At 35.8% G+C, this 19412-nt stretch overlaps 2 protein-coding genes across 4 annotated transcripts; one reads left to right on the top strand and one right to left on the bottom strand.

Annotated features, from left to right (window-relative positions):
• The first annotated feature begins 289 nt into the window (after window positions 1-289).
• Window positions 290-8832, top strand: LOC114308623 (transcription factor bHLH121). Of its 3 annotated transcripts, none has more exons than XM_028254237.2 (5): window positions 290-900; window positions 2446-2567; window positions 7538-7665; window positions 7749-8219; window positions 8315-8832. In XM_028254237.2, exons 1-5 carry the CDS (start codon window positions 782-784, stop codon window positions 8438-8440), a joined length of 966 nt encoding a protein of 321 aa, XP_028110038.2. In that variant the 5' UTR covers window positions 290-781; the 3' UTR covers window positions 8441-8832. The 3 variants fall into 3 exon arrangements, with proteins under 3 accessions (XP_028110038.2, XP_028110037.2, XP_028110039.2); XM_028254236.2 differs by having other exon boundaries at window positions 8309-8832; XM_028254238.2 differs by lacking the exon at window positions 2446-2567 and having other exon boundaries at window positions 653-900; window positions 8309-8832.
• A 1547-nt stretch (window positions 8833-10379) lies between these two features.
• On the bottom strand, window positions 10380-17445 carry LOC114308622 (calcium-dependent protein kinase 18). Its single transcript, XM_028254235.2, has 12 exons — window positions 16661-17445; window positions 15907-16037; window positions 15645-15686; window positions 15397-15508; window positions 15184-15262; window positions 14800-14969; window positions 13629-13755; window positions 12924-13039; window positions 12727-12834; window positions 12510-12572; window positions 11403-11576; window positions 10380-10936 (listed from the first exon to the last, which is right to left on the bottom strand). Exons 1-12 carry the CDS (start codon window positions 17072-17074, stop codon window positions 10784-10786), a joined length of 1689 nt encoding a protein of 562 aa, XP_028110036.1. The 5' UTR covers window positions 17075-17445; the 3' UTR covers window positions 10380-10783.
• Between the last annotated feature and the right edge of the window lie 1967 nt (window positions 17446-19412).

The raw sequence follows: 19412 nt of genomic DNA, 5'->3' as shown, positions 1-19412 counted from the left end.
GTTTAAAATATGAATTACTCCTATAATTCTGAAAATTACATCACACCCTTTAAAGTTTTTAATTTCATAATAATAAATAGTCCCTTTTATTAATACATAATCAAGTTAATCAATAGTTTTTAATAATCAAGTTAATCAATTTATTTCAATTAAATAATTAAAATAATTTTATTATTGTAAATGAGAGTGGTTAGAAATTTTATTTTTTCAATTAATTTTGTTAAATAAAAAATTTTGACAATGAAATATTTATAATTTTTCAAATCACATAGAACAATCTATATTTTAAATAAAACTTGTGTATTTATAATTTATTTAGATAGGAAAAAAATTTAAACAGATAGTCAACAAAAGTCAACGAATAAAAAAATCAATAGATATATTAAGAGATAAAATTGAAAACAAAATATTCTTCAAAATAAATAAAAAAAATTCTCACCAAATTATTTCACAAAACCTCTCACCAATAAAAATATCCACTAAATCTAATACCTTATACTTTACTTAATTTTTTAACAATTATCTGTTTACTCAATAAAATAAAAAAATTTAAAAAAAAAAAAACCTCATTGGCTCAGTTGGTTTGACTCAGAGAGAGTGGGGGACCCACATGGAAAACGAATAAGAGGGGACACCTGGCGTTGGTGCGCCTGTGCTCGTGGCTCGTGGAAAGCACAAGTTCCATCTCTTCTATAAAATTGTAATCAAATCCAAATCTCCACCGATTCCCAAAATAAACCCTAGATTTTTGGCAATCTTTGCTCTGTTCTTGCAGTCAATAATGGATCAATGGGAAACCAACGATTTCTCTCAACCCCTTGATTCCAATCATGTCCCTACAACCACCTCTGTTCACTGCACTCTTCTTCATCCACTCCCCAACTCGCTTCCCGAGCCAAGGTTTGATCTTTTTTTTTTATACAGTCAAATTCAATATATAATACCTGTATTCGTGTGTATGTCTTATAGCTTACTATTTATTAGCTATGTTTAAAGGAAATGCATGATTAATAGTAGTATATAGCCATAATTAGCCTCATTGTTGATTCTGATTGTATTGCTTATAAGAAATCTCTTTTAATTTCTTCCATATAAGTGTGATTCAATACAATTTTAGCATCTCTGGTTTGGTGTCCTAACCAGGGATGGCCCTGAGTTATTCGGTGCCCTCGGGTCCTATGCTAACTTTTCAAATTGGACCTTTTATGCATAATTAAAAGGGGAAATTTCATGACAGTGGTATTGTCTTAAAATAATTACATACTCATGAAAAAGTTTATGACTTTAATTATTAAAGTTTATCATGATTTCAACTAATCAAAATATATGTATATATATTTGCTAATACACACAAATTCTACTTGCATATTTAATCAAATGAATCTAAGAGCATCTCCATTGGTTGGATAAAGAGCTAGTTATTGCTATAATTTAGCAAAAAATAGTGTTAAAATGTTTTATTTTAGCAATCTTGCTCTAATGGCACAATGAATGTTTTTTCAACTTTTCTCATAAAATGTTAAATCAAAATGCTATCTGTGAGTCCTTAGAGGAGAGATATAGACACAATGTTTACTTATAGGTAATATATAGCAAGCCAAATGCCTTACCATTGGAGTGAAAATTTTGAAGCTTTAAGGTAAAATATAGCAATAGCATTCCATATAACACACCATTGGAGATGCTCTAAGGGTGAGAATTTTCAAGATGCCTCGAACCGAAAATGACACTTGGTATTTTTAACTGAGAGTGAAAGTTTTGACATAACACATTAACTGGACACGAACTAAAAATGAAACAATACAATAACATAAAAAATGAATGGATTAGGTTAGTATTGAAGTAATTCTAGCACAAACTGAAATAACACGACACAATGCCTACCCCTGATTGGGGGCCTCAAAATTTTGTTCAAATTTGGGGGCCTGAGGCGACTGCCTTGGTTGCCTCTCATCAGGGCCAGTCCTGGTCCTAACTCCTGAACTTTGTTTTATGCTCAATGGTGGTCATTAGTCTTGATGTTCTAGTAAAAAGTTGTAAAAATATGTGGAAATATGTGAAAGGTGTATTGAGATTCTAATTATTTTGGCATTTTTCAATCTTAACGACAGCCCTATCTGCTGTTATTAGCATGACCCTTTTTATAATATTTACATTTATGTAACTTTGAAACTGCTGAGTAATTTAAGTGACAAAACTGCTAAATAATATCTATGTTTGCAAATGAAAGCGGGTTGGGATCCTACCCTTAAACATGTTAAAGTAAAGGCTCTATTAACGTGTCCAAATTTCATTCACATATTAGGCTTTCGAAGAGTATTCTTGGCTCTTTACATGGATTGCAAAAGTTTCAGCATCGAATTGGAAGAATGCTTTGTTACTTTAGATTCATTTGAATTTTTCGTCTCGTTTTATTCTTCTCTCTTGGGTTGGATGTTTTCATAGACAAATGCCTGAGGTGGAAGTAAAAGATCCAATTGCTGCAAGAAAAGTTCAGAAGGCAGACCGTGAAAAATTGAGGAGGGATAGGCTAAATGAGCATTTTCTTGATCTAGGAAATGCACTAGGTAAAGCATGGTTGCCTTTGAATATTATCCTTTTTGGTAAACATGCTTGTTCTGTATTCAAATATATTTTCTTTGTTAGTTCACAATCATTTATTATTTTCTTCCTCTTACATGGACTGCACAATCAAATTCTTTCCTCTTTTTTTTTTTTTTTCACAATCAATTGTTTGGTACTTTTTTTCTAAGGGAGATTGAAATATTTAACAAATCCCTCCAAGGGGAATGGCTTTGGAAATTAGAAATTGAGAAGAATGGATATTTGAGGAGGGTTTTCTTGTGTGAATAATATTTGAGGAGGGTAGTGGTGGTGAAATATAGTAGTTCTTCAAAGATTGGACTTCAATTTTGGTCACAATTCCATATGGGTATGGGCTTTAGAAAGTCATCTGTAGGGTTTGGTATCTATTTGTGCCACTTAAAAGTTTGAAGGTTGGGCAAGTGAGGGTGAACTTTTGGCGTCATTGATGATATGGGCAAGGTGCTTTAGAGAGTACATTCTCTGCCATTTTTAACCTTGTGATTGATAAAGAGGCTTCGGTGGCAAATTATATAAGGAGATTGAGACATCAAAATTTTTGGGGTATGTTCCTCTTAGGAGGAATGTTCAAGATTGGGGATGGAAGTTAATGAGGCTTTTTTCACCTGCTCTATAAGGTGAGGGGCATAGGGGATGGTCATGATTATTTTTGGTGGGCTTTATCTTAAAGCGGCAATTTGAGGTGAAGTGTTTTTTTGTGGGGGGTTTTACAGGGGATGGAGAGTTGTTCTCATGGAAATGGATTTGAATTTCTGGGGCACCTTCCAACATGGCATTCTTTGTTTGGAATGCAGCATATGAGAAAAATCTAACCATTGACAACCTAATTAAGAGGCGACAAGTTATTATCAATGGGTGTTGTTTATGCAAGTTAGATGGGGAATTTGGGAAGCAACTTCTAGTTTGTTGTGATGTTATGATGGATCTGATTTTGTTAATGTTTGGGATGTATTAGGCAGCATTTTTAAGAGATGTTGCAACATTTTGATATTGTTGGAGAAGGGGTATGGTGGGGAAACATCGAGGGAAGGTGTGGCTTTTGGGTCCATTGTGCTTAATGTGGATTATTTGGTTGAACGCAATAGGATGCTTCAGGGTGTGAATAACCTTTATAAAGCTTTAAAATTTTCTTTTTGACCATTTTGTATGGATGGGCTTGGAGGAGGACGAATCCTAACTTGGAACATTTCTTAGATTTTCTTGCATCGTATGACATGTAAGGATTGTATAAATCATTTTGTTAGAGTTGGGTGTGTTTGGCTTGCTTTCTTAGCCTTGTATATATTTCTACTAATAAAAAATATGAAGTTTTTTTTGGGTAATTATAAAAAATATGAAGTTGATCAACAATGCCTCCCGCATTTTTGCACATACAACACCAATCAAGGGATGGCTTACCTTCTTTCACTCGAGTTACCAATAGTGAGCTAAGAAGCACAAACACAAACACATGACATTACATAGACATGTTGACACGGTAAATTTTTTTTTTTTTTTTTAATGTAAGGCATGACATGTCAAGAACAAGTGCAAAATATGTAGTTTTACATATTTATTATATGCCACATATGAATATTTCATTCAAAGATAATAAAAATTATACAACATAATATTAACTTCTAAAGTTTAAATGAGGGATTGTAGGAACAAGTCTACATTATTTTCCTTTTATCATTGGATCCTAAGTTATTTTGTTCAAACAAGTAATATGTTTAATTTGTATCTAAGCGATGGACAAAGAGTGTCTAGGTCTAATTTTCTTTTCTTTTCTTTTTTCTATAAAAATAATAAGACACGTTTGGACGTATTTCCAACAAGTGTCGGTATCCAACACAGACATGACATGGACACATCAACTTCTTAGAATTGTTTGTGCTTCTCAGATAGTGCGAGTCTTCCGATGAGCAGCCACCCAACTAGAAAAGGCTACATTGGAAAGAACTTTAGCCCTTGAATTCCTTTTAAGGGAAAGGAGTAACTGATGAACTTATAAGCATGAGACTTGACCTTTACACACCTTCCAGACCAGGAAACTGTCCAAAGCTAATTCTATCCTGTTATCCCCCAACAACCTCCACTATGTCCTCAATCTCTTATTATGCATTGACCTCTATTATACCACATTCCATAGTCACCCTAAAAGGCTGGTTTCTCCATTGTTGATCCCCAATAAGTGATAAGTGGCTGCTCTTAACTTGAGCTCACATGCTTGGCAATCCGAGCATTATCACATTCACCCCTAAACTAATTTTGTTGCCAGAACTAGAAGAGAGTTAATTTGTTTTTTTGTCAATTAAGTTTTGTAATCTTCCCTATCCCTCTAAATTTTGCACGGAAAACCGCATCCCAATTTTTGCACATTCCATCCAATAAAATTAGTTGTAATATGAAGTTGAGATTACATCTAAAATTGTACGAGTGACCATTGTTATTATCTATAAAGGGAATGATACAAACTTTCAAGATTTTATATTCTTAAGTTAAAGAAATTGGACTGATGTTGTTCATTAAATAGGTGTATGATTGACATAACAATCATTATAGTCCTTATTCAATGTTTTGTTGCCCCTGTTGCAGTTTTCATATTCACAGACAAGCACATGCATGGATATTAATCATATGATAATAAACACACTCATCATGGTCGTAAGGACACCTATTTAATTTCTGCCTCCTGAATTTGATCAAGCCCTATTGGTAATACATGTTTATCTGCTTCTCCTAGGTGGCATGCCATGTCACCTCCATGTGTTCACCATGTCATCACCTTCAATAGGTTTAAATCCACATATCAATGTTGTGAGTTGATACACGGACCAATCATAACTCTCTCCATATGCTCCCCCTTCGGGGTTGAGTTATTCTAGTCAATGTTAACATATACAATGCCTTACCCTATAGTATAGGCACCGAGGGACACTAGAGGCAATCCTTGATCTGTTTGAATGAGAACACTTGAGGCAACCCTTGATTAGGCCAAGTGAACCTCCGGCTGAGCACATCAGCTTCTCTGATCAAGATAACACATTCACATCCTTGGCGGTTGAGCAGTTCTACACCCAAGCGTGTCCTTATGCCTGTACCTCAAGTTCATGCTATAGGTAGTGTCAGGCATGCTTACTCTATGGATGATTTCCTTCTCCGCATGACACTTGTGCTTCTTCCTCAGCTCGGCCAAGCCATCCGCTGATCGAGTGCACATTTCCTATATAATCTATACTTTTTTTAAAGACCTCTATGGTATCATGTCTGCCTGGATCAAGAGCAGAACCTGAAAAACTCCTCAGGGTTGGCAGTTGTTATAGGGTATCAAACGATCTCATTGCCATCACGCAGGATCTCTGTGATCTTGTGGCTTGGTGGCTAGAGTTGAAGTTTTGTCAATATCTCATCCTGTCCCTCCCTTGAGGAACTTGCACCAGTCAGAGAGAGAGAGATGTTCTTCGTACTCTATGCATGCCTACCCACCCCGTAGCAGCTGCTGAGGATTCAAAGTATTTCATCTTCTTGGTAGCTGCAACCTCCAGTTTATCGGGCCAAGGAGGATGAGCCACCATGTTCAAAAAAACAAAAGCAAAGAATAAGGAAGATGAGCCACCTGCCACCTAAGCACGTGACATTGTGTATGGGTGAGCTAGTGGCTGGCCTTCAAAGCCTGAAATAAGGAGGCGGTCTCCTCCATAACTTTCTCCTCCACCAAGCTTAGAAGCCCCATTGCCATGCTCTCTGTCGAAGACTCTCAGCTGTCATCCCTTCCACCTCCTGTGATGTTGTGCCATCTCAGCACCTACCATAATTGACAAAGGGCTCCTCAACTAGGCCACTCATCACCTACCTTCCACCATAGGATTTCACAGTTTCCTTAGAGTAAAACTATGTTTTAAGTTATGTTTAAATGATGATATATGAACTTCACGATACCTTTCTTACTCATTCTCCAACACTCATCTGCCCTAGGGGTGCAACTCGGGCGGGCTCAACCCGAGCAACCCGAGCCCAGCCCGAGTTTTTTTAGGGCTTGGGCAACTATATCTTGTAATCTGGACGGGCTTGGGCAGATTTTTGATGCCCGAATTGCAATTCGGGCCGGGCTTGGGCAGAACCAATGGCCAACCCGAGCAACCCGAACCCGAATTCAATTTAATATATTATATAAATTATATAATATATAATATATAATATATATATATATATATAATTTAATAAATTATGTAATATATATAAATTAAGTAAAAGAGTTGGTCTTAATTTTTATTTATTTTTTTTTTTTTGGTTAGTCTTCTATTAAGTAAAAGAGTTAGTCTTAATTTTTATTTTTTATTTATTTTTGGTTAGTTTTCTACCATTAGATTAGCATCTTTTATGTCTACCCTTAGATCTACCTATAGGTTTCTGAACTTGGGCAATTCGGGCAATTCGGGCAACCCGAGTTCAAAATACAAAGCTTGGGCCGGGCTTGGGCAACAATGTTCGGGTTCATGGTCGGGCTTGGGCGGGCTTGGGCAGTGCCAAATACAATTCGGGTCGGGCTTGGACAGACCCCCAACCCGACTGAACCCGCCCGAGTTGCACCCCTAATCTGCCCACACAATAATAAAATAAATAAATTATTAAAAAAAAAAACCTGAGGTCATCACTGTAAGTTGGCTTTGACAGTTTTAAGGTTGACATGTTGAAGACCTATGATAAAGTTACTACATTGGCTTGTCCTTTAACTTTTTCTTTTTGGCACTTGTGCCGCAGCTTACTATACCATGCTATAAAGCTGAAGAATTAGTATTGTGCATGCACGCTTAGTATAACCAAGTTGTTCCCTTTTCTTTTTTCATTTGGAAGTAAAATCAAGTAATTCATATTTCAAATACTACAATATTAAATTCAATAGTCGTTCTCAATTGCTATTTTCAAAGACTGACATTGTTAAATTTGACAGACCCTGATAGACCCAAGAATGACAAGGCAACCATCCTCACTGATACAATCCAAGTGCTGAAGGATTTAACAGCCGAAGTTAACAGACTAAAAGCCGAGTGTGCAGCACTTTCAGAAGAATCTCGTGAGGTGATTGCTTTTTCATGGTTAATTCTTAAGGTTATATGGCCCCTCGGTTGCTGATCTCATCACTTGGTTTTGTTTTCGAACAGCTGACACAGGAGAAGAATGAGCTCAGAGGAGAGAAGGCGTCTCTGAAATCTGACATTGACAATCTTAATTTACAATATCAGCAAAGACTTGCAGCTATGTTTCCATGGACTACTATTGATCCTTCACTTGTCATGGCTTCACCTTTTTCATATCCAGTTCCTCTTACAGTCCCCCCCGGCCCGATTCCAATGCACCACCCAGCTATGCAGCCATTCCCTTTCTTTGGAAATCAGAATCCCGGTGCCATTCCTAATTCATGTTCGACTTTTATCCCGTATCCGAGCCTGGCTAATCACCACATCGATCAGCCATCTTACCAATGTGCATCCACTTCCCGCATTTCAAGCAAACAAGATTCTAAATGCAAGATATCGGATCATTGTCGGGGAAGCAACGATGACAAAAGTGATGATTCCAATGATGTGGTGACTGAGCTGGAACTTAAGACACCAGGATCTACAGTACAGCAGGTTGGTTTTTAGATTTATAGAGCTGACACATTGCAGAAATCTTAGCTAGGTTAAAAACATAGAGATTACAGTAGTTTGCATTAATGCAGGAGCAGTCACCGGAAGAGAGAAAGAGCAAGAAACCGCTACGGAAGGGGAAAAGTATTGTAGATGGAAGTTCTTCGAGCGGGTATTCGTCCTCAGAAGGTTTCCAAGATAGCTCCTCCAACAACACACAATAAACTAACGTCTAGGAACTCAGATGCTTCTGTTTGCCTATGCCATTTGACTACGACGACCCCCTAACAATGCAACCTTCCACTACGACGCTACTAGCTTCACTATTCCAAGTCCTAACTGAAATCGTCATTGCTATTGTTATTTCTGGATGCCAGGATGATCGGATGCTGATTATAATGACATGGTTTTCGGTGGAGTTAATCTTTATATGTTAATTAAAGTTTTTAACTTTATACGAGGTGCAAAACATCCCTCAACTTGTTTAAACAACCTGTAAATTTTCTCCTTCAGTGTAGATTTTAATAGCACGTGTAAATTGTTTCAAATTTGGAAAATCAAAGGTCGTGGATGAGCCTTGACTGGGCTAGCACTGATGAAAAAATGACAATAAAAACTTTTCCCTTTGCAACCGTTGTAGGATTAAAGATCAGGTTCAAGATTCAAGTAAAATTGACCTTCCCTCTCATGTCAAGGTGAGGCAAGGAATTCAATCACATGATCGTTGTTTAATATTCCGATTGCTCAAAGACAGTAAACTCAGCTCCCCAACCAAAATCTCAAAAGCCAATTTATACCCAAATGGTTTTATGAAATTCAACAATATAGACCTCACCAGCCAGTCAACTTCCCACATCAGATGTTTTAAAACAATTACAACTATATGTTGAGCAAGAACACAATGATTTTTGTTAGTGATTATAATAAGAGTGGTGCTAATAGTACTTCATGAATTATTTTACATCTCTTATTTGTTTAGACCCGCACTTGTAAATTTTGGAACCCTCAAAAAAATTTTTCTCCCCTTAAATAATATTAAAATTATCTTTGTAAAAACATTTCACTCATTGAATGCACACTCTCACGTCCCAAAAAACCCTACTTCTAAAAAAAAACCTAACAAAGACCACGAAGAAGAAGAAAAAGAGGAAGAAGAGAAGGTAATGTGATTACTGTCTCTGCTACCTTATCCACTATAATCACAGTTAGTATAATCTCCCTCTCTATATATATACACATAATTTCTTAGTTTTGCTATAATAACTTCTTTTCTTGCAGAAAAAAAATTATAATAATTGGTTTAGTTTTCTCAGTAAAACAAGTCTGAACCTATGAATAATGTTCGATTACCTATTTCTGAACAAATAATAAATGTTCGATTACCGGTTTTCAAATAAATACACAATGTTCGATTATTGATTCCTGAACAAATAAGGGAGTTCAGTCCTGAAAAAATGACGAATATATTTATTATTTTTGTTATTTTTTTCAAGAAACTTACCTTTACAAAATCAATCTCCTCTGAGCTAAGAACAACATCAAAACTATAAGCTTTTAAATTTTTATTGTTGTACTCCTCTCGTCTAATGGAGTTGTGGCTACCATAAAATTTCCACGCATTGTCATTGTCGGAGAAATGTAAGTAATCAAATAGTTGTCACCGTTACTGCTGGACTATTCCTGCCAAAAGATTCTCCGTTTGGGAAGTGGGTTGGCTTTTTGACTTTTTGGCTTTTTTGGCTATTTTAGCCTGGGTTAAAAAGCTTGGTTTGGGAAGGACTTTTTGACTTTTTGATTTTTTTGACTTTTTTTGTGAAAGAAGAATGTAATGATTATAGGTTGGATGTGATGTTTTGTTTGTTATGGCTAAAATAGCCTATTTTGTTTTTTGTGGCTAAAATAGCCAAAAAAACCTGAAAAAACCCTTGCCAAACACAGGCAAAGTATTGAGTCTAAATAGGTTTTGAAAGTGGAATTTGAAAAAGATGAATAGGTGGTGATAGAGGTGGGTGTTACTATAAACCCTAATTCATGATACAGTGTGTAAGTTTAATTGTGAGATGGCGTATCCCAAAATTAATGATGTACTTTGTAATAATTTTATTTGAAGTTATTATTGTAATTAAAAAAAAAAAAACTTAAAATAATAAACCAAAAAAAAAATCTAAAAACAAACAATGTCATTAATAACTTATTTATGTCACAAGTTAAATTTTGAACTGGAACAACCATAGAAACTGCACACTAATATGACAGCTATTTTCCCAGAAGGGGCAAATGAAACTACACTACATCAAATGGCCTCTCGGCACAATGTCTACATGAACCTATTCAGATACCCTGTCCCTGAAGTACATCACAAATTCCCAGAAAATGTCCGCATGACCTATCCAGATACCCTGTCCCTGAAGTACATCACAAAGTCCCAGAAAATGTCCGCAAATTGGCAGTAGAGGCACAAAGAGATGAGAGCCTGCTTACCGAGTACAATCTTCAAGCCAAAATTTTGAAAAAAGAAGTCCACTACTCCCTTACCCTCTCTCACTTGTCTCACAAATTTTTGTGATCTACATTTTCCGAGAGCGGCTACCAACATTTCTTGAAGAACTAATGCTCGCTGTTCTTAGAAGCCTGCGGAATTCTGAAAGACTTATCCTGCCATCTTTGTCAATGTCAGCCTCCTCAAGAAGTGGGTCTATGGAGCCTTTCAAGCCCGTGTGCTGGAAGGCGATAAAAGTAATTTCTTAGAAATTTTGAAACATGCCGAGAAATTTCAACTAATATACTAATGTAACTCTATAAAACAATACTTGTGAATAATCAATTTTTTTTATAAAAAAAAATGAAATTTATTATAACAACCGTGTAACCTATATTTGTCCCAAAACCAGTTAACCAAATTTCTTGTATCTGTAGTTGTTTCATATCTCAGCAAGATTCATGTAATATCAATGCAATTGGCTTGGAAACCAAGTTTAAATTTGTGTGGATGTAGGGTTTGAAAAGAAAAAACAAAATGATCTTCTCTATTTTCCCCATATTAATTTTTTTTGAAACCCTTTTTTTCTATTATTTATATTTATGTATGTAAAAGAAGAGATTTGGTCAGCCAACCAGCCAAGTCCCAATCTCAATTTTCCAGGAGAGAATGAAAAGAACCTACCAGTCTGGTGACATAATACTAACCATTTTAAGTTCTTCTGTAGTTATATATCCATCTCGATCCACATCGAATTTCTCAAAAGCAGCTTGTGACCTCTGCTGCCACTTTTCTGAGTTATGTTCCTCTAACTGATGCACATGTAAAGTGGCTGCAACAAACTCTGTGAAATCCACTAGTCCATCGGTGTTACTGTCAATCTGCAGCAACAAAAAAAAAAAAAATAAAAGCCATCAGAATTCAATTTATACAAAAAATTCAGGCCTCGTTTGGGAACAGGCTAATTTAGTAACTTTTTAACTATTTGGCTAAAAAAGTAGGTAAAAAAAACTTATATGTTTGGGATGACTTTTTGGCTAATTATGAAAAGATGTGCAAAAAGTAGAGAGAAAAGAGAATCTTTGACTTTTTGGTATGAGGTGTTGGCTTTTTAGCTAAAAATGTAACTTTTTGACTTTTTGGCTAAAAAAGTAAGTCCCCAAATCTGCTTGTTGCAGCATAAAACATTTTTTAACAGCCAACATTTTCAATGGAAAACTTTTTTTCCAAAAAATGGTTTTCCGTAGAATAGGTTTTCCTATGTTTGGTTGCGAGCTTAAAACTAATGTGCTAGTTGTTGTATTAGTATTGATGGTGGTGTAGTAGTGGAGCTAGTGGTGGTGCTGGTGCTGGTGCTGGTGCTGGTGTAGTCGTTGAGGGGTGATGCTGGTGCTGGTGGAGATGATGGTGGCAGTGGTAGTGTGGTGGCATTAACAAGATTTTAGTCCAAAAAATGTTTTCAACCTTTCAAAAAATATTTTCCCCCCAAATAAATTTGTTTTCCATTGATCATGGAAAATGTTTTATGTTGACTTTTATTTCTATCGTACCAAGCACTAAAAAATGTAGAAAAACCGAAACAAATGGAGCATAAAACTGACAAAAGTAGAGAAAACTAACCAATGAAAAGCACCAATGGATAATGCAAGATTTCAAAATTAAAATTGCAGCCTCTCAAAAGAAATTGTTAGCTTAACTCTTTTTTTTTTCTAGTATAGAAAAACTAGAGAAAAAGATAAGCGCTGGTGACAGTAAAAATTAAAAAAAAAATCTAAGTAAAAATTGTATATGTAATTTTTAAAAGATAGGCTTACCGCTTGAAGAATCTCTAGAACACCTGATTCTTTCAACTTCCAAGGAAGATCTTTAGCAAGGGCCTGCATTGAAACCAACCATATTTTAACATATGTAACGAACCATATACTAAAATATATTTAAAACAAGAATGCTAATTAAAATATATTTAAAACAAGAATGCTAATTTCTTCAAGATTGATCTTCCACTGTTAAAAAATGGGAAGGAAAATCTACCTGTCTCATTTCTTCAAGACTAATAGCACCATTTTTATCCACATCAATTGCATCAAACTGATCTCGAAGATCAGCCAACTCCTCTGCACCAATTGTGCTAGCTAATGCCTGTAAGACAATAGATCGCCCCGTAAACAAAACATAATGAGGGGTATCTATTTTTCAATGTGGTATACCAAAAGCATTTTTTTTTTTACCCGAAGAGCAAACTGTTTTAAACAACTGTACTTCACAAATTGTCGCATGTTTGATAGGACTAAGATATCCAGAGGAATCTCTGAAGCATCCCCACCTTCTCTAACCCATGGGTGTGCTGGAAAAGTTGGAGAAAGTCAATACATTATATCAAATACACGTTTGAAAAAGGAAATATGAAGAAGAAAAAATGTGAAGACAGTACACGGTTTCATCATCAATCAAGGATGAATACAGCCTACTTTAAGAAATTAAGAAAATAGATAGTGGAACCATATATAACGTGACAATCACTAGAATGTAAAAATGTTCAAGTTTCTATCGGAGTTGCAATTGGTTCTCCTGATAATCAAATGCCTAATAGGTAAAAACGTCCCTATATCAAAGTCGGGTTTTGCCATTTCTTGCAGCATTTCTCCTTGGTTGCACTATAGTGCATGTTTTCCCGCCCACCAACTGGTGTTTGGTTAGGGTTCAGGGCTGTATCCTCTCCTACAACCGAATGACAATACTTCGGTGGTGGTCCATAATCGGTTGATGTCAGGCTGAAAGCCAGCTAGATATAATCTAAAACATTCATAAATAATAAGATGATCAATGAAAACTTTCCCAAATAGCTGTAGCTAAGGAATTCTTAAAATTTCCATTTGATGCAAGACAAAAGAGAAAGCAATCTGTTTCTTTTTAAATAACAAATATAGACATACATAAGGCCTGGGCGGCAGTGAGTCTTGCACGAGGATCCTTCACCAGCAATTTCTTGACAAAATCTTTTGCACTGTTGCTTATGGTAGGCCATGGTTTGCGACGAAAATCAGGCTTGTTCCTTAAAACCTGAAAATGTCAGAAAAATAGAATTATAATAATGGCATAAGCAAAAAACAAAACAACAAACAATCAGATCCAAAGAACTATTGTACTTGTGAAAAATCATCATCTACAATGAGATCCAAGAGCACCCATTGAGCACACCTTCCAATATTACATCGGGTCTTGTTAACAAGTGCCCTTAGGCCATCGGTAAACAACACTTAAAATGGTTGTACATTCTTTATAGCACACACCACTATAAAGAATATACAACATTTTTAACCTTGTTAAACTCATGAAGCATCAGGTCTGAAGTTTGACTCCCATTGAGTGTTATCAATCCCTTAGGGGCCACGCCTACAGGCATAGCCTAAGATTTGCCCGACCTGTGTGTAGGGTGCACTTTGCGTGGGTCTTAGGATTAGTCCTGAGGGACTCGTTAACAAAATCATATTACAAATCACATCCAGAAAGAGCTTTCCTTACGATCAGTGGAAATTTGTTCTACTGTTGTCAACTGTGAAAACAGACTTGAATCACTGTAGTGTTCCTGTTTGGAGCTACAGTTCTGCTATGCATCAAGATCTCCATTAGAACGGAGGCTTAATAGAAACAGGGAATCAATGAAACAGTTGGGCATACGCTTGGCATGTCAAGCAAACTACATGCTCGTCACCTACTTAAGGGGGTGTTTGGGATGATAGTTTGAAGCTAAAATAGCCAATAAGGCCCCCCCCAAAAAAAAGACTAAAATAGCCTATAAGACAAAATATCATATCTTACACATTAATCAATCACTTTTTCTCTCACAACCATCTATTCAACTACAAAAAAAAAAAAAAATCTACAAATCATCCCAAATACAACTTTTTTTTCATTGACTAAAACAACCATCATCCCAAACGAGGCCTAACCAACCTAACATTTCATGATATGCCAATGCATTTGATATCAGATGACACACTGGAAAGCTATTGATACATTTTGAACATAATTTATGAGAAGACCGCTAAACAGAATAGCAATAGGAAGAAAATATCAACATCGAAAGCTAAGAATGCACAGCACCTCCTTAAATATACCATCCTCAGTTTTGTCCCAAAAGGGGCGCCTCCCACAGAGCAATATGTAGGTGATTACTCCAATGCTCCAGGCATCCGATTCCGGCCCTGATTTACGTTTCAAAACTTCAGGAGCAACATAGTAGGCACTGCCAACAATATCCTGAAACTTCTTCCCTGCATCAATCAGTAATTCAGCATATAATAGTCCTGAATTCTGCGACAAATTAATCAGAAAAGAAATTTGGCGAGCAACAAATACCTCCAAAATATGAGAGTAAATTTTATATGAGACCGTTGATCAAAACAAAACTGACCCAAAAATAAAATATATGACTTACAGGAACACACATCATTAGATTAAGAAATGTAAAATGAATAGATCTCTCACCCGGTCTTATGAAGTCTGAAAGACCAAAATCTGTGGCCTTCAAAGGCGAATCCTCTTTCTTTGACTTGAAAAGAAAATTCTACAGTAAATAAAGAGAGATGTAAAAATCAAATTCTACAGGAAAGAAAGAAAACTGTATAACAAACACATCATGTGGCAGTAATCTGGAAAACATAATCTAAAAAGCCTGTCTTTGCTAGTGAGCAATTATACCTCTGGTTTCATGTCACGGTGCACCAAACCATGTAAATGACACTCGGCTGCAACTTTAAGCATCTGCCTCACAATTACTGCCGCATCTTTCTCAGAATAACGACTATTTTTTCTGATTTAACGAGAACATCAGTAAGTACTATAATCATAGTTCATATTATAATATACATCATGAAACAACCACCAAAACCATGCTAAAACATCCACACACACACACACACAAAAAAAAAAAAAATTAAAAATCTTACTTTGACAAAATTCGGTCCAGCAATTCACCACCCTCACATAACCTAACAAAAGATGATGGAAAGAAAGCATGTATTCATCAAGAGAATGTAATGAGGAAGAAGAGGGTCATAGACATAGATGTATGTAATTCAAAACATAAGATGAAAAATATCAAAACCAAAGATCTCAAAAAATAAAAAATAAAAGAAAAAGATGCAACATAAGAATGGTGAAAACAACTCAATTGTGGAATTATCTAGAAGAGAAACTTGAAATACTTACTCCATAACTATAAACACATAAGAATCATCCTCATATGCGTTGTAGAACTGAACAACATTCTCATGACCAGTTAGGGCTTGCAATATTTTGACCTCTCGCTTAACATCCTCAACAGCAATTGGAAGAACCATCTGTTATGAAATGCAAGAATTTGTTTCAATACATTACAATAACAGTAAAGTCTAAGAATAGAAGCCAACTAAAATATCAGATAATAATCTTTTATCTATGATTTCAAGTATACCCATTATGTTTCTAATTGTATCTAAGATCCCACCAATGTGAATAACAGTAACCATATATTACTCGATGACATAAGCAAGCAAATTAGCACACTTTCCTCTACATGAAGCAACCATTAATGGAAAGATAGTTATACAAACTTGTGATAGTTAGAAGCCCCGGAATATCAAAACTTCCATTATCATTTGCTAAACTCCTAACTAATGTGAACCCTTTAAAAGATCGTTGAAACAAATACCCATTATCAGAAAGTTGAATACTTTACAAATTACAATCATTCAGCAGAAACAAATCAGAATAACATGTTCCTGGTTTGACCCTTAATTTTTGACAACCCTACCAACCATCCAAGAGAAATAAATGAAACCAGATCATGAATAATTAACTTCCAACAAATATTCACCAATATGAACAAGAAACTTCTGATTACCAAAATTTAAATTAGGCAATAAAAACAAACAAACAAACAAAACCCAATTCCCCAATCGAAATAAAAAATTGAGAAAAATACCTTGTTCTTCTCAATTCTCTTGACTGCAACACGATTTCCATTAGACTTGTCAGTGGCAACATAGGTATACCCAAATTGGCCATGACCCAACAATTTTCCAATCATATACCTCTTATCAAAATCCTTATCATACCCAAAATCGGTTCGTTTTCCACAAGGAATAACCCCGGTTTGCCTCTTCGGCTTTGTCTGCTGAGAATTCCTCTGTTGCTGTTGCTGAGAATGTCTCTTGTGATTCTCTTGCGTTTTAGGTTGATTATAATGCGACCCTTCTCGGTTCTTCGCGGTGATTGTCGCTTTTGAGGCCTGTTTGGTGCTCTCTTTGCGGTGTCTATTAGCAGTGTTGGTGTTGGTGTTGGAATTGGTGTTGCTGTTTGACCCACTCACCTTGGAAGTAGAAAAACAGCTACCCATCTTCTTCTTTTTGCAGAAGATTAAAAGAAAAATTCAGAGATTGATGATCAAACTATACAACAATCCAATAAATACCTACTAATCATATTCACAAATTTGATGTGTGTGTGGTATGTATATATATGGGGAGAGAGAGAGAGAGAGAGAGAGAGATGTAATGAGGGGGTTAAAGAGGAAGGTTTGGAGCAGATAGGAGGAAGAGGGGAAGAAGGGGAGGGGGTGGTGGGAATGGTCAAAAGAGACTTTTGAAGCAGAAGAAGAGGAAGGAGAAGAAGACGACGACGAGGGGAGAGAGAGACAGAGAGAGAGAGAAGGAGCTTGGGGGACAGCTTCCCTGTTCTCATTTGGGGGAAAAAAATGATTTGAGAAATTTTTATTTTGTTTTTTTTTTTATTTCTTGTTTAGGGGTGGTTTGGGATGAATATTTTAGTCTGGTTTTTGTTTTATTAATAATTTTAATCCAGCTAAAAATATTTTGTTTAGAATAATTTTTTGACTTTTTAAAATGGGATCAGCTTCCCTTCAGTTCTGGGGATAATTATTCAGTAATTTTGAAATATAGACATGTAGTATTCCTTAGTATTATGATTGGTGGAGAAGGTAGGTTGGTGGGGTATTGTGTTGGGTGATTGGAGAACATGAGGGGGCATATTGAATGGTGATTAGTTAGGGAGTACAAATGCGTGGTACTTCGGGATTATTGAATAATTTCTCCAGTTCTTGAGGGTTTTGTTGGGCCTGTAGAGACCCATCACGAGTCTTATTTTAATAATTCGAATCGTTCAATGTGTATAACTCATCGAGTATTACATGTTTGTAAAAAATCACGTTGATCAAATATCGATATCTATTTCATCGGATCAACTTTCTGTTAATGTTTATTTTTTCACCGTCTATTTTTTTATACAAAACAGATTTGATCACGTAGCTATCGATATCCGATCAATATGATTTTTTTTTTACGAGTATATAGTACTCAACGAGTTCTATACATTGAATGGTTCATATTATAAAAAAGAGACCCGTGACAACACTCTCCAGTCCGACTAGAGGGAAGCCAAATCCTTTTTAAATTTATTTTATCTTTTAATGAGTTAAATAAATTCTAACTAACTTTCCAAACGAGGTCTTTGAGTATTTATTTTTTTGTAAAAATGCTTTTTACATTACTGAGTTTTTAAATTTCTTTTTTCATTTCTAAAATAAATATTAAAAAAATATTTTTAATTTTATTTTCGTGCCAATGAACATGGTAGTGTGAAATTGTAAATAATTTTTTTTGTTTATGAGTTCATGGACAGTACGTGTTCTTAGGAGTGTAAAAATGATCTGTGATTTGTGAGGCGTTAGAAATCTGCTTGCAGTCTGAGGTGGGCCTGGCCAGTGCAGGCCCGTTTGGATCCAGGCCCGAGCCTAGCCCGAGACCCTGGGCTTGGGCCTAGGCCATCATTTTGAAGCCTAGCTCGGCCCATCGACCCGCTTAAGGCCCACTCAAGGCCCAACCTGTTCGAGACCCAGTGTATTTTTTAGTAAAAAATAATAAAATTTTGATAAAAAAAATATTTAAAAAAAATTGTCCAGGCTCGCCCAAGCCCGGGCCAAGCTCGAGCCCCACCGACCCACCCAAGACCCGAATACTTCCTGGGCCCGGGCCTAAGTCTAGTCCTAATTTTCTGGCTTGACCCGAATTTTGGTAAGAGTCCACGAGGCCCGACATGACGCAAGCCAGGCCAAATTTACACTTCTACGTGTGTCATGGCCCAATAAAATATTTTCTTTTAGATAAAACTCAAAATAAAATAAATTTTAAAGAAATTATAATTCATCATAGTTTTGGCACAAGTATAATGAGGTTTGTCTGTATTTTTTAAGTTTTTATGAAAAGATATAGAAAAATATAGAGCTGATATGACCTAAATAAATATACTTATTTAACCTTCGTTCGGTATGTGGGTTGGCTTTTTCGCTTTTCAACTATTTTAGCCTGAGGCTAAAAAGTCTCATTTGGGATAGACTTTTTAACTTTTTTTAATTTTTATGAGAGAAAAAATAAAATGAATATGAATTAGATGTGACATTTTATCTTATTTAACTAAAATAGCCAATTTTGTCATGTATGGCTATTTTAACCCCAAGTAGTATCCCAAACATAACTTTTAGTGCATTCCCAAGCAACCCCTAACAGTTGAGTAAACTGAATTATCAGTAGTTATAAAAGGGAATTTCTAATATACACGCTCCTTAAAAGGGGCAGTGCGGAGGCACATTAGGCTCGGGAGGGGTCACGTGCCCCTTGGTTTTGGGAATTTATTTATTTTTTAACATAAAAAAAATATTT

This window comes from Camellia sinensis, chromosome 4, assembly GCF_055761805.1.
Source record: "Camellia sinensis isolate YWXY chromosome 4, ASM5576180v1, whole genome shotgun sequence".
Taxonomy (NCBI): domain Eukaryota; kingdom Viridiplantae; phylum Streptophyta; class Magnoliopsida; order Ericales; family Theaceae; genus Camellia; species Camellia sinensis.
This window is presented reverse-complemented; position numbering and strand designations above follow the sequence as displayed.